This window comes from Sphaeramia orbicularis, chromosome 7 (assembly GCF_902148855.1).
Source record: "Sphaeramia orbicularis chromosome 7, fSphaOr1.1, whole genome shotgun sequence".
In the NCBI taxonomy this organism is placed as follows: Eukaryota; Metazoa; Chordata; class Actinopteri; order Kurtiformes; family Apogonidae; genus Sphaeramia; species Sphaeramia orbicularis.
Genome location: NC_043963.1, coordinates 54,197,530 through 54,211,309, shown reverse-complemented (window position 1 = coordinate 54,211,309; position 13,780 = coordinate 54,197,530). Strand labels below are relative to the sequence as shown.

The 13,780-nt window shown below is 40.2% G+C and overlaps 1 protein-coding gene across 3 annotated transcripts in view; it reads left to right on the top strand.

The window, feature by feature from the left end:
- LOC115421811 (solute carrier family 35 member E2A) overlaps window positions 1-13,780 on the top strand; it is a 49,282-nt gene that overhangs the window by 26,431 nt on the left and 9,071 nt on the right. For 2 of the 3 annotated variants that reach the window (XR_003935749.1, XR_003935750.1), the window contains exon 9: window positions 291-685. Coding sequence is in view for 1 of the 3 variants with exons in the window: in XM_030137751.1 (XP_029993611.1) it covers window positions 291-519 (229 nt within the window). In the remaining 2 variants the exon portion in view is untranslated. Of the gene's footprint in view, window positions 1-290; window positions 2,004-13,780 lie in introns of those variants that run through there. The other variant, XM_030137751.1, reaches the window with a different exon arrangement.

Genomic DNA, 13,780 nt, shown 5'->3' with positions numbered 1-13,780 from the left:
AGTTAGGAAATTGAAAATTGCACATGAACACCCCCTCATGTCATGTTTACCACCGGAGAACTGGGACAAAATATAGATCCACTAAATGAAAATAACCTAACGAGGAATTCATCTCCAGTGATAAACAATGGTTTTATTAACGTTCTGCTGCTGTCAGCTGATGATTTTACACATTTATATTATACACAAAAAGCAAAAAAAAACATAAAAATGTGATGAGTGAACATGTCTGAGTGTTGGTGTGGACTGCCTGCGTTTGTGTTCATTGTCGTCTTCTGCTTCCTCCTCAGTGTTGCCAGTACTGTTAAACACGCCCTGTCCGTGTGGCTCAGCATCATCGTGTTCAGTAACCACATCACCATCCTCAGCGCCGCCGGCACCGTCCTCGTGTTTGTCGGCGTCTTCTTGTACAACAAGGCCCGACAGATCCAGAGGGAGACCCTCCAGGCCATGGCCGCCGAGCAGAACCACAGACCGCTGCTGCACGACCAGGACTTCCAGGGCTCCCAGTCTAACTGAAGACCTGGTGCTGTGGGCTCTGATGCCTGTGGACGTACGGGCGGTTCCACATGCAGACACATTCCACACACCTGACTGGACCCACTGGGCTTTATTTTCAGGTTCCACTCGGTGCCATCTTTGGTCTCGTTCCCTAACATGAACTTTTGCAGCTGCCTCGGTCCAGGTCAGTGGAACTCTACAGTATTTCTCAGTCCCTAACTCAGCTTCCATTCACACTCTGCTCTTTGATCCGGTTCTGGTTCTGGTTCTGGTTCTGGTTCTGTGTGGACCATTTTGCTCAGGGTGTCCTTCATCTGTTTGAAGGAAGTGACTTCTGTTTAGTCTTAAATGTACATTCCAGACGGTAATGCTGAGTGTCATCTGTGCTACAACAGCTGCTGAATGTATCCTATTGTGAATATCTGTAACTGATCCGGTGTCAGTGACACCACACATGGTGACGGTGTCGGAGTCAAAGGAGGAAACAGGGCGCCGGCGCCACAGACCGAGGCCTTTTGGACGCTCGTCCAGCCAACGCAGGGACAGGCGGTCTAACATGAACACCACATACTGCATTCTGGGAATGCTCTTCCTCTATCATGAACTGTCAGAGGTGGATTTAGGAGCCCGACACTCCCCAATGCATGCTGGGATTGCAGCATCATGACATCATAAAGACAAACTGGTGACTGTGTTTACATGCACACGGAAAGTCCACATTTCTGAATGTGACCGTACTCTGATCACATGAGATTTGTACTGGAAATGAATTGAATTTAGCTCCATAGAATTTATTTCAGTATTAAAAAGAACATGAAGTATTTTGTTGAGGGTGAAAATGCAGATAATTCTACAGGATATTCTGAATTAGAGCTTTTTCTTACTGGGCATTTTCCAATGAAGACGTGGAAGACACCAACGTTATTCCGGTCTGCTGAGGATTCTTTGGACGGTGCATTTAGAATGTGTGTCTTAAGCCGTGTTTCCACTACATGGTACCGGCTCGACTCATCTCAGGTACCGGGTACTGGTACCTGGAGGCCGTTTCCATTACAGGATAGTACCGACTTTAGAGTACCTAGTTGTCATATCTTTTCCCGGTGTTGCATGAAGGTCCTTTGGTAACTGTGTGCTGTCGTCTGCTCTGATAAACTCGCTTGTTGTGTGTTGTCTCGTCAAACTCACGCTGAATCTTTTCATCGTCCACTAAGGACAGAAATGTCTGAACCTCCTGGACTGACCACGGTGTCGTTTTATGGGCTGTCATCATGGATGTATTTAACCTACAGGTATATTAACTGTAAACTTCTGAATCTGGTTTGTTAAAAATGGTAGGCTGCACATTGATGACATGATGACGCAGTGACAACTCTCTAACCAGTCGCTGGTCTGCAGTGTTTATACCACAGGTGTCAAACATGCGGCCTGGGGGCCGAAACCGGCCCACCAAAGGTTCCAATCCGGCCCGCAAGATGAATTTGCAAAGTGCAAGTTAGGGCATCAAACTCAAAAATAATATCAAAATAACCTATAAATAATGACAACACCATTTTTTGTCTTTGATTTAGTGCAAAAAACATTAAATTATGAAAATGTTTACATGAACGAACTATCCTTTAAAATGTGAATAACTTGAACAAATATGAACAACCTGAAATGTCTGAAGAAAATTAAGTGCAATTTTAACAATTTTCTGCCTGTTACTAAATGTTTTGTGTCTTTGTAAATCTGATCTGTAATGCATATGTATAAAATGATAAGTCGAGGCATAATATTGATAAAATTGTACTTATATTTCTTAACAAATTTCTTTTTTTTCAGGTTATTCACATCCTTTGTTTGGATAGTTTGTAAATGTAAATATTGGCATAATTGAATGTTATTTTTTGCACTAAAACAATTTGGAGTTGTCATTATTTATTGTTTATCATGCTATTATTTTACTGGTGCGCCCCACTGCAGATTAAAGTGGGCTGAATGTGGCCCCCAGAATAAAATGAGTTTGACACCCCTGGTTTACACATCACATTTTAGTATTTCTTCACCCGTTTTGGAACTTCGGTCGAGCAGATGCTAAAAAAATAGTAGTGGGTACCAGATTCCAGTTACTTTTTACATAATGGAAACACAACAAGGCCGAGTCGAGCTGGTACTACGTAGTGGAAACGTGGCTTTAGTTTGGACACAGATGGATGAGATGGAGGACTGAAGCCCACACGTCTGGTCTGAAGCAGAAATCCAAAGTCAAAGCAGAGGTTATGGTTTATCTGCTGATGTAGTGGAACCCCAACCTTTAGAAAACAGTAGTTGAAGGAACGACAGAGGGAGGCTGTGTTCCCAACCAGACCGAAACTTTGGGGAAAAAGACTCGAAATTGTAATCAGAGTACACAGGGTTTGCAGACCAGAACTTTGGTAGAATTCTCATTAGCTGTAAACCGCTGACGTGGGAATAAAGGCAAACGTAGATTCTATTTTGTGCATGTAAACATAGTCACTGACTTCCTGTTGAATCTTCACGGCACATACAAGATAAAAGCCACTGTAACCTTCTGCTGATAACTGTTAATGTGGTCATCCTGTGGCATAACTGTGAAAGTGTCCGATTATATGGAACCTGTGTAACACTGGAGTAAGAACGAATCTGTACATTTAATGAAAACAATAATGAACTGTCTTTAAATCTGTTCAATTGATTCATGCCAACTTTATAGGAACTTTTTATATAACGTACCTGTTTTAAACCATATTAATCCTCAAAATGATACCTTAAGGGCGTGGCCACTCTGAGTGACAGCTGATTGATTGGCATTGGCTGTGCTGTGTGGACTTTGATTGACAGCTCACTGCCTGCTTTGACTGACATTTGAAAATTCTTTTTTATTGAATAAAATGGGTTTTTTTGTTTGTTTTTCCCTGTCTGACGGATCGACTGTGGTCTCAGTGATTCAGCAGTCGAATTAACACGATGACTCACAACCCTCGCTCTTCTCAGCTCCTCCTCTTGTCCAGATAAGGTCTTTTCTATGACGAGCATCTGCAAAGGTTATGCCTCAGCCACAAATGTCGTTACGAATGGCTACGATTAGGGCTGGGTATCATGTTCAATTTCCTTAATCGATTCGATTTCGATTCATAAGGTTCTGAATCAATTAATTGCGATTCGATTTGATTCGATTCAGTATTAATTAATTGATTCAGATTCATTTAGTGATACCAAAGTACCATTTTGAGTTGTAACTTGATTATTTGACAACTGCAGCCATGCAACATAGAATCAATACTGACATTAGAAAGGAAATAAATCTGACATTTCATCAGTAAACAGATGAATCTGCTCTGAAATAATGAATAGGACACAAACATGTCCATGTTTCTCCAGTGGATCATCATCAGATCAGACTTCTTCTTCATCTTTGTTCTGTTTTATTCCTGCTGCTTCCAGCCTTAAGGCTCATTACTGTCACCCTGGGGCACTGACACCAGTTTGGCCCCTGACACAGAATCATGTTGGGCCCTTGGTACAACAAACTCACTGGAGGGGGAGGGTGGGCGGAGCTTCGTGATTTCCACTTCACTACTCCTCTAACTCCGCCCTCAGCCACAGGTGATCCAAGTTAATATTTCTAGAACGACTGGCTTCTGCGACCCGCCTCCGCCGGCCAGTTCCTCCGCGCTGCAGGTTCCAGTTTGAGGCCAAGAGGACCTCCCACTGAGGGGTTTTCCCCACCCTTCCTCCCACTGAGGGGTTTTCCCCACCCTTCCTCCCACTGAGGGGTTTTCCCCACCCTTCCTCCCACTGAGGGGTTTTCCCCACCCTTCCTCCCACTGAGGGGTTTTCCCCACTCTTCCTCCCACTGAGGGGTTTTCCCCACCCTTCCTCCGCGTTCCTCCCACGCCAGAACCGTCACAAGCACGACCAAGAGGGGCTCGCGAGACGGAGCCGGCTGTGCTTCCTCATTTGCAGTTTCCGGGTCATTTACTCGCTTTCCTGCTGTGAAAAATCGATCTCATCCACCATTAATCGATTATGCAAAATTAAAAAGAAATTGATCGAAAATCGATTAAATCGATTTTGTTTTTTTTTACCCAGCCTAGCTACGAACACTGCAAACGATTTATGGACCATTTCATATGACCTTCTCAAGGTGGACTTATAAGAATGGAGTGTTCGTGGACTGTTTTTAAGTTCGCAGCCAGGTGGGGGATCTGGTCCAAGATTTTCTATGAACGCACTATGAAACCCCCTTTCGCAGAGTGCACTAATGAATGCCTTATGAAAAACGTAAGAACAGTGCGTGACATTTGTGAATTAGGAGGCCTTTCCAGGATCCACATGTTCCTGCAGGTGGCCGCAAGTAGATCAGAAGAACACATTACGTTGTTATTCGTGGTCCCTTATGACATTCACACAGACAGACATACAGACAGAGATTCACACAGTGTTCTTAAGGTGGACTTAAGGTGTTTCTATAGGCAGTAGTGTGGCATTCATCCAGCATTTGTGGCGTTCTTAAAGGGGTCGAATACAAACTGTCAAGATGGTGTGAATGACTGGACTCAAACACACGGTGCAGAAGGAAATACAGTGTTTTATTAACAGAAAAATAAACACAAAGAAACAGCTGGAGAAAAGATAATCCCCAGTCCACAGGAAGGAGGATCAGTTAGGGTTCAGCACTCAGTGTTGGACGGTTTGTGTGTTTAACGTTCACTTCCCTCTATTATTCTTGTGTATCTGTGTTTTATTCTTATACCTTCTACTTCAGATGTCTTCATCTGATGTCTTATTCTGATTCCTAATTTCTAACAGTTCAGGTCAGTTTTCCTTCATACGTTACAGGAATGATTCAGCACCACGGACAGCGCACGAGCCCAAACATAAACACATTCACATTGTAAAAGGCTTAATGTAAAAATAGGTTAACATAGTTTAAAGTCTGAAAAGAGCATCAATCATCACCAAATTATGTGTGGACATCTGTAACGCTGGGATAGGCTCCGCCCCCTTGACCATCTGGAGAATAAAGTGGTTCAGAAAATGAATAAATGAATGAAGAAACAACACTCTAAGATTAAACTATGTGCAGTTTTTTTTGCATAGGTGAAAGTGGACGTGACTACAGACGTCCATGTGAACTTTGGTGCTGATTGATCACTGTTCTGGACATGAAACTACGGTAAACAGTTCTTTTTATGTTAAGCGTTTTAGAATGTCCCTCTTCTTCTGCTGTTGTCGGACTGAAACAGCCAAAACAACCACTGGATCTTCCTCTTCTTCATCTTGTAGCTGCAGAAGTTTCAGTCTGTGGACATGATTACCATCTGGAATGCGATGATCACAACATGAGACTTTTACTAGACGTCCACTGTTTATATACTGACGTAAATATTCTGAAACAGCGAAAGATCTTCCTACCATCCACTTGAGAGCGCCATGAGTTTCATATAAGTGTGACCTTACAACAACATAATTTGTGAAGTGTCCGTAGGTCTGTGTCGTGTAGAATTTACGACTGCAAGTGGCAGACATCTCTGGTCTCTTTGACGGTCTTCCTCAGTTGTATTTCTGTCTCTGTTCTCCCATCTATGGAGTGGAACTTTGTCGAGTAACAGTCACACAGAGCCAAAGACAAACTCAGAGATCGAGCAGAATTCGAGCCGCGTGAAGTGTTTCTTCACACACAAAATAAACACTGAGTTGACAGTTGCAGAAACAACTGACTATTCGCTCTGGGAGACCGCTTTTATTGGACCAAAAGTAGGTTGGGTTTTAGGTAAAGACCACACCCCTACGTTCCCTTTTTATCATATGTTGAACATTAATGTAGTCACGTCAGGAGCCCTCCTTTTTAGCTCGTCTCCGATAGGGGAAGGTCTTTTTGGTGTCTGTCAGGATTGGTCAAAACATATACATATGCAACTAATTCCCAGTATTCATATATAAATATGTAACTTTTTCCTGGAAAATGTAAAGTACTTTCCAGAATGTTCAAAAATTTCCACTCGTGTACTTCTTTTGTACACCATGTTTTCCAGAACTTTCCATGAGCTCACATGTTCTTTCTGCCCGCCCCGTTTTGTAACTTTGCATAAATTCACGTTTTCTTTCGATGGCTACACGTGTTCGTTCTTTTGTAGGTCTCCCAGGAAAAAAGTCAACTACTCTGTTACAACCATCACATTACACTGAAATGTAACTTCTGGCATGCAAATGAATACTTTTGAATATAAAATGAATACTTGGATTAAAATACTGATTTCTGACACCACATCAGATGTAGGAAGGTCCCAACGCACCCTTATGAAGACCATGACACCTGTACGGTCTTCATACGACACAAAACCATGTCATTTTCTCACGGAGGCCTCAAGATGCTCTTGTGTTTTGAACGGTAGCTGTACCGACTACATAAGATGAACCTAAGAAACTACTGCTGCCTCCACCGATGTCTATGAACTCCAGAACTCGTACGAACCCATCGTTCGTAAGAAGCTTTGTGACTGAGGCTGAACATAGCAGGTACTTATTGTACCTTTAATTTACATTTAAAATATGCATCATAAAAAGCCTTACATGAGCAGCGTCATTACTCTGTTCTTTAGTTCTGACTGTAAATGCATTATAAAATGCATTATTAATGACAGTGAGTTTCATTAATGGAAAGGTTTAACGACTGAAATGGACCGATTTATTCACAGTAGAACCAATCATTCTGAAAGGGTTGGATTAGTAGAAGGGATGCACAATAATAGTTTTTTCCAACGATACTGATAACTGATAACTTCCTGCTTCTCATAACCGATCCCAAACCCCAGTAGTTCCCATTCTTCCAGTTGTTTTCTTCTTCTTTCCAGTCAGTGTTAAACTCTGTTAATAGTCCAATAAAGTCTTCTCCAGAACCTAAAGCCTCTGTCTGCTTCAAATGGACAATAGACCGAGGGTTTTCAGTTCTATTTATGTCACAGACTGAATTTGGTGATGATCGACTGTCGCTGTTTTCACACATTCAGCTCCGTTCAGCTGTTTGGACGTTCAGTGTTTTCAAATGTCCCTGTTCTGCTGCTGCTGTCGGAACTAAACGGACAAAAAAAACCATTGGGTCTTCCTCTTGGTCTGGATCTTCTTCTTGGTCTGGATCTTCCTCTGGGTCTGGATCTTCTTCTTGGTCTGGATCTTCTTCTTGGTCTGGATCTTCCTCTGGGTCTGGATCTTCTTCTTGGTCTGGATCTTCCTCTGGGTCTGGATCTTCTTCTTGGTCTGGATCTTCTTCTTGGTCTGGATCTTCCTCTGGGTCTGGATCTTCTTCTTGGTCTGGATCTTCCTCTGGGTCTGGATCTTCTTCTTGGTCTGGATCTTCTTCTTGGTCTGGATCTTCTTCTTGGTCTGGATCTTCTTCTTGGTCTGGATCTTCTTCTTGGTCTGGATCTTCCTCTGGGTCTGGATCTTCTTCTTGGTCTGGATCTTCTTCTTGGTCTGGATCTTCTTGGTCTTACAGCTGTTCCAGACTATGGAACTGAAAACCCTTTGACTGACATTGGACTGATCCACACCTCTGCTTCTTCTTTGTTTTTATGGCGGTTGTCAAGGCAACAATGTGCACTGTGTACTGGTGAAATGCACCAAATCTAAGCCATTTGGATTAATTATTATGGGCTGTATTTATGAAAACTTTAATTATCTGAATGATTTTCAGTATCTGTCCGATAATTTTCAGTGTTGATACTTATTGCGAATCCCAGATTACTACAACGGCCCCTCTCCACACAAACCACGTCCTCATGAACTGAACTTGAACAGATCAGATGAGTCCATGTTCTCATCAGGTCTGACCTTTGACCTTTGCGTGTCTGTGCATCATGTTTTCATTTCCTTCTATATCTTTAAACTACAACGGCGTATTAGGGCCACATAAGAAAATAAAAATGCTTGTCACTACGAGAATAAAGTCATTATTTAATGAGAATAAAGTTGTAGTTTGAAAAAACTCATTTAATGAGAATAAAGTAGTTAATTAACAAGAATGAAGTCATTATTTAACAAGAATAAAGTCGTACTTTTAGGAGATTAAAGTCGTAATATTATGAAAATTCAACGGAGTTTCCAGTTTTACAGCGAAGGCAACAAGCGAAGCAGCAGCTTTCCCTTCTGTTGGACTCCTAAACTGACAGGAGAATCCTCACAGTTTGTTCAGAAACACAAACCCTCTGTGTTTAGTTCTGCCGTTTCCACTGATAGTCCTACAGACGAACACTTCATGTATGAAGTATAGAGTATACAGCTTGTATGTAGTTTTATACTCTTGGTTCATTTGTGTTGTACTGATGCGCCTCTTGGTCAGGTCTCCCTCGAAAAAGAGATTTCATCTCAAGGGGCTTCCTGGTTAAATAAAGGTTAAATAAAAAAATAAAATCAGTTTCTCCTCCACAAAAGAGGCATTTTGCTCCAAATCAGTTCAGTTATTATAACAAACCCAAATGTGTGCAAACTGTCTTCAGAGTCCTTAAACTAATGTGTTGATGGAGGACAGACTCAGTATTTGGCCTTTGTGTCTAACCTCCAAATGAAAGAAGAACTGAACTAAATGTTCACAGTTCGACATTAGTCGATGAGTGGGTACGACTTTATTCTCATTATGTAACGACTTTATTCTCGTCAAATAATGAGGTTTTTTTTCTTTTAACTGCAACTTTATTCTCGTTAAATAACGACTTTATTCTTGTAGTGACACATGTTTTTTCTTCTGTGGCCCTAGTACGCTGTCGTATTAAACCCATCAGCGCTCTTCCAGCACTTCTGCCTCAGTCTCTGGGTCCTGTTTGTGGAAGTGCTCTCCCAGGGGGATGTTCCGTCTCTGCTGTCGTGGCTTCTCTTCCTGTCCGGTGCCGTATCCATCAGCCTCAGTTACTTAGCTCTGAATGTTGGACTCGGCAGTAACAGCTGCTTTTTATGGGGTGGGTCTGTCGTGTTCTGTAGAAGTGACCTTTTGTTCTCCTTTCAGTCGTGCTTTATTCTGTCAGAGCTTTGGTGCCTCAAACACAACCCTCCTTTCTTTTCATCCTCCTGTTGTACCTGCACTTTGGCCTTTGTTTTGATAAACTTTATCTCACTCGACCACTTTTTACTCAAATTTTTACTCTCCTGTTGTTTGAGGAAATAACTGCTGTATAAGCGCCCACGGTTTTTTATTCTTTATTCAATGCATCATTTTATTTTCATTTTCCATGTGTTATATTCTGGGAATAAAAACCAAGTGTCTGCTTATGTTGTAACAGTAGAGAGTGATCGACTCACTGTATGATTGAAAATGTGCACAGAGATGTAAATAATTCTGGAATGAAGATGTACGGACGTTCATCAGACATTGTACAGAAAATAAAAGTATTTTCAGCAAATTATTTCCAGCCTTTTTCACTATATTCATAATGTACGGAGTGTCGCATTACAAAGGGTTTTATCTGTGAATCCTCCTGTTTTGAAGGCTTTTCTGAACCTACAGTGTATTCCAATCAACGACTATGATGAAGAGGTGTGAAAATATTCTGCTTCGTTGTGATACTTTGATAGGACGGTGCTCTTATTAAATATTAAAAGGATCAAATATAATTCAACATGCATTTGGTCAGCAGGATTATAAATCCAATCATTTTCAAACATTGTCCATCAAATGCCAGGTTTTATTCCAGTCATATTCAGCTTTAAATCAACCCTCAGGTTATTATTCATTCAGAATCAGAAACGTCATGTGAGCCATGGATTTCAAAACAAGATGCACTTATGAAAGCGTATGTTCGATGTAAAGTGACGAAGAAAAGTGAAATGTTGTAGTGTACAGTATTCACATTTTAAACACTGCATAACATATGACCACCTGCTGTGAACATGTGGAGCTTGTTGTTTCCTTCACTGTCTACAAAATGATGAGTCACAGACTTCCTGTCTACCTTCTCTTTAAGGAAACACTTCTGATTCCAGTGTACATAGGTGGAGTTTACCAAAGCAATCAATTCATAGTGAACCTAACATGGGAAAAGACTAAACTTCTCCTGTTGGTCAGACAGAAGGGGCAAGGCTTTGGACGATTGTGGTCTGTCGTCTCAATATTTTGACATGTAACAGTCAAGGTTATTATCATTAATGAAAAGTAACGAAATGATGAAAACTAGAATTGTAAAAACATTTTCGTTAACTGAAATAAATAAAAACTAATTAAAAGAAAAAAACATGACTAACTGAAACTGTATTGTGTGTTTACAAAACTAACTAAAACGGATAAAAATTCTGGATAAAATTCCCTTCGTTTTCGTCTTTGTCAATGTCGGATTGATACGAAATAGATTTATTTCGCTCTAGTAATTTTTTCTGCTGTCACCATACGACACTTTTTGGTCCGTCCCTTGTGTTCACTTGTGGTTTCCAGTCGTCTTCTGGTCCCCACTCTACCTGGAAACATGGAGACTAAAGTTGGGAGAAAGCAGCAGAGTCCTGTCTGGGATTTATTTGAATACGACGACAGAGAAGAAGAGAAAAGAGACCACTGAACTACAACTAAACTAAAACTAAGCATTTAGAAAAAAATGAAAACTAGTAAAAACTATCAAACCTGCTCTAAAAATGAATTAAAACAAACTGAATTAGAGAAAAAAAAGTCCAAACTAAATAAAACTAAACTAGAATGAAAAATCCAAACCTATTATCCTTATTGTAACCGTGGTAACAACATATTTGCTTTCACCCCAGTTCAGTGAGTTTTTGTGTTCTTGCTTCAAAATGGGGTCCAGAGTCCTAGAAACTTCCACGACAAAAGACATTAGATGGATGTCAGTTAAAGACCTCATATTTAGTGTCTCATTACATTAATAATCTATAAACCCACTTTTCCACAGGACTGGAGTAGAACTGAAATAATTCATTGATTAATCGACTCAATTAAAAGGATTCAATTAGTTTTTCTGAATCCAAGCTTGGCTTCCTTCATTTCTCGGCCGTTAAACATTGGTTCCGCTGTTGTGTTTCACACGGACGCTTATTGTGATGCACATGACGCCAGGACCAACACAAACAGCAGAAGGGACTAGGACAAACAGACAGAACATGTCCATATGTGGACTCCATCACTGACTCCTTTAAACTGTGACACTTTAACACAAACATTAAACATGAGTGTGTGTTTGTTTCAGTTGGATCCAAATGTGTTTCAGACTGAGCTGACAGATTAGAGGTTACAGATGGAACTGGAGCGGTTTGGACCAGTTTACATCTATACGCATTTATATACAGACTGTTATACTGTTGGTATAGTTATTTCTATATAGATATTTTTAGTTTTGCTTTTATATTTTTTGTGGTTCTTTCTGGTTGTTTGTCATTTTCACACATCTATTTCACATTTTTACATTTTTAAAAAAAATGACTATTATTGTTATTATTCCAGGGTTCTTACAGGTTTCTACAAGTTAAATTAAAGGCTTTTTAACCCTTTCATGCATGAACCTTAATCAAGAGTTTTTTCCTGAGTGTTTTTATTCCTCTTTAGGCATGAAAAAAAAAAAAAAAATGCAATTGATTTTTTATGAACATATTTTTCATGGAGTTACAAAAATGTCCACTCAGCTGGACACCATGCATTTAATTTTAGAAGCAAAGAAACATGTATTTACTGACATTCTGTGAGAAAACTGAAATAAAAGCATTTTTAATGTTGCTAATCTGATGTTTTCTCACATTTTAACATACCTGCATGGAGATAATATGAAAAAAAAAAAATATTAAAAAAATAAAATAAAACAAAATTGTTAGTTACAGTCTAATAACAATTAGCTTTTTTTTTTTTTTTTACACTAAACATGTTAGTGCAGATCAGGTTTATCTAGAACAGTAAAGTTACACTAATGGTATGAATGTCAGTGTATGGGATGGTGCATAAGTGTCCACTGTGTTGGCTGTTATGGAACTACACTGAACAAAAATATAAACGCACCACTTTTGTTTTTCTCCCATTTTTCATGAGCTGAACTCAAAGATCTAAAACTTTTTCTGTGTACACACAAGGTTTATTTCTCTCAAATATTGTTCACAAATCTGTTTAAATTTGTGTTAGTGAACACTTCTTCTTTGCTGAGATAATCCATCCACCTCACAGGTGTGGCAGATCAAGATGCTGATTAGACAGCAGGACTTTTGCACAGGTGTGCCTTAGGCTGGCCACAATAAAAGGCCACTCCAAAATATGCAGTTTTATCACACAGCACAATGCCACAGATGTCACAAGTTTTGAGGGAATATGCACTGGTCATGCTGACTTCAGGAATGTCCACCAGAGCTTTTGCCTGTGAATTGAATGTTCATTTCTCTACCATAAGCCATCTCCAAAGCTGTTTCAGAGAATTCATGAAGAAGACTGTGCGAGGAAAATGGTGGTCACACCAAATACTGACTGGTTTTCTGACCCCCCTGGACCACCCAATACAGTAAAAGTGCACATTTTAGAGTGGCCTTTTATTGTGGCCAGCCTAAGGCCCACCTGTGCAATAATCCTGCTGTCTAATCAGCATCTGGATCTGCCACACCTGTGAGGTGGATGGATTATCTCAGCAAAGGACAAAGGAGAAGTGCTCACTAACACAGATTTAGACAAATTTATGAACAATATTTGAGAGAAATAGGCCTTTTGTGTACATAGAAAAAGTTTTAGATCTTTGAGTTCAGCTCATGAAAAATGGGAGCAAAAACAAAAGTGGTGCGTTTATATTTTTGTTCAGTGTAAAACAACAAAACCCATGAATATACAGGAGATCAGCTGTCCACTGTGGTGACCACTATGCATGAAAGGGTTCCGTCTACACAGAACAGAATTTAAGGCCTGTTTCACGGCCATACTGGCAAATATTTGTGACTTCCAGAATTTAGGAAAATGTCTTTATTTACAACTTCATTCCCAATATTCAGAGTCATTTCTCCATGGGGGCTGCAAAGTTAGAGATAAGTGGTTCCTCGTTTCAGTATAAATTTCTGGGTTTGAACTGAGTCGACGTGTGTTCCTTTCTTTGCAGCTTTGACATTTAAACACAACAAGGTGAACAGGTCCATGGAAACATAACCTAAATTTAATACTTTTAAAGACTTTTTTAAGGTATTAACCCTTTCATGCACAGTGGTCACTCCAGTGGTCAGTTCTTCTCCAGCTGTTCTCTTGTATATTCATGGGTTTTGTTGTTTTAGTTCCATATCAGCCAACACAGTGGACACTTATGCACCATCCCATAATACACTGACATTC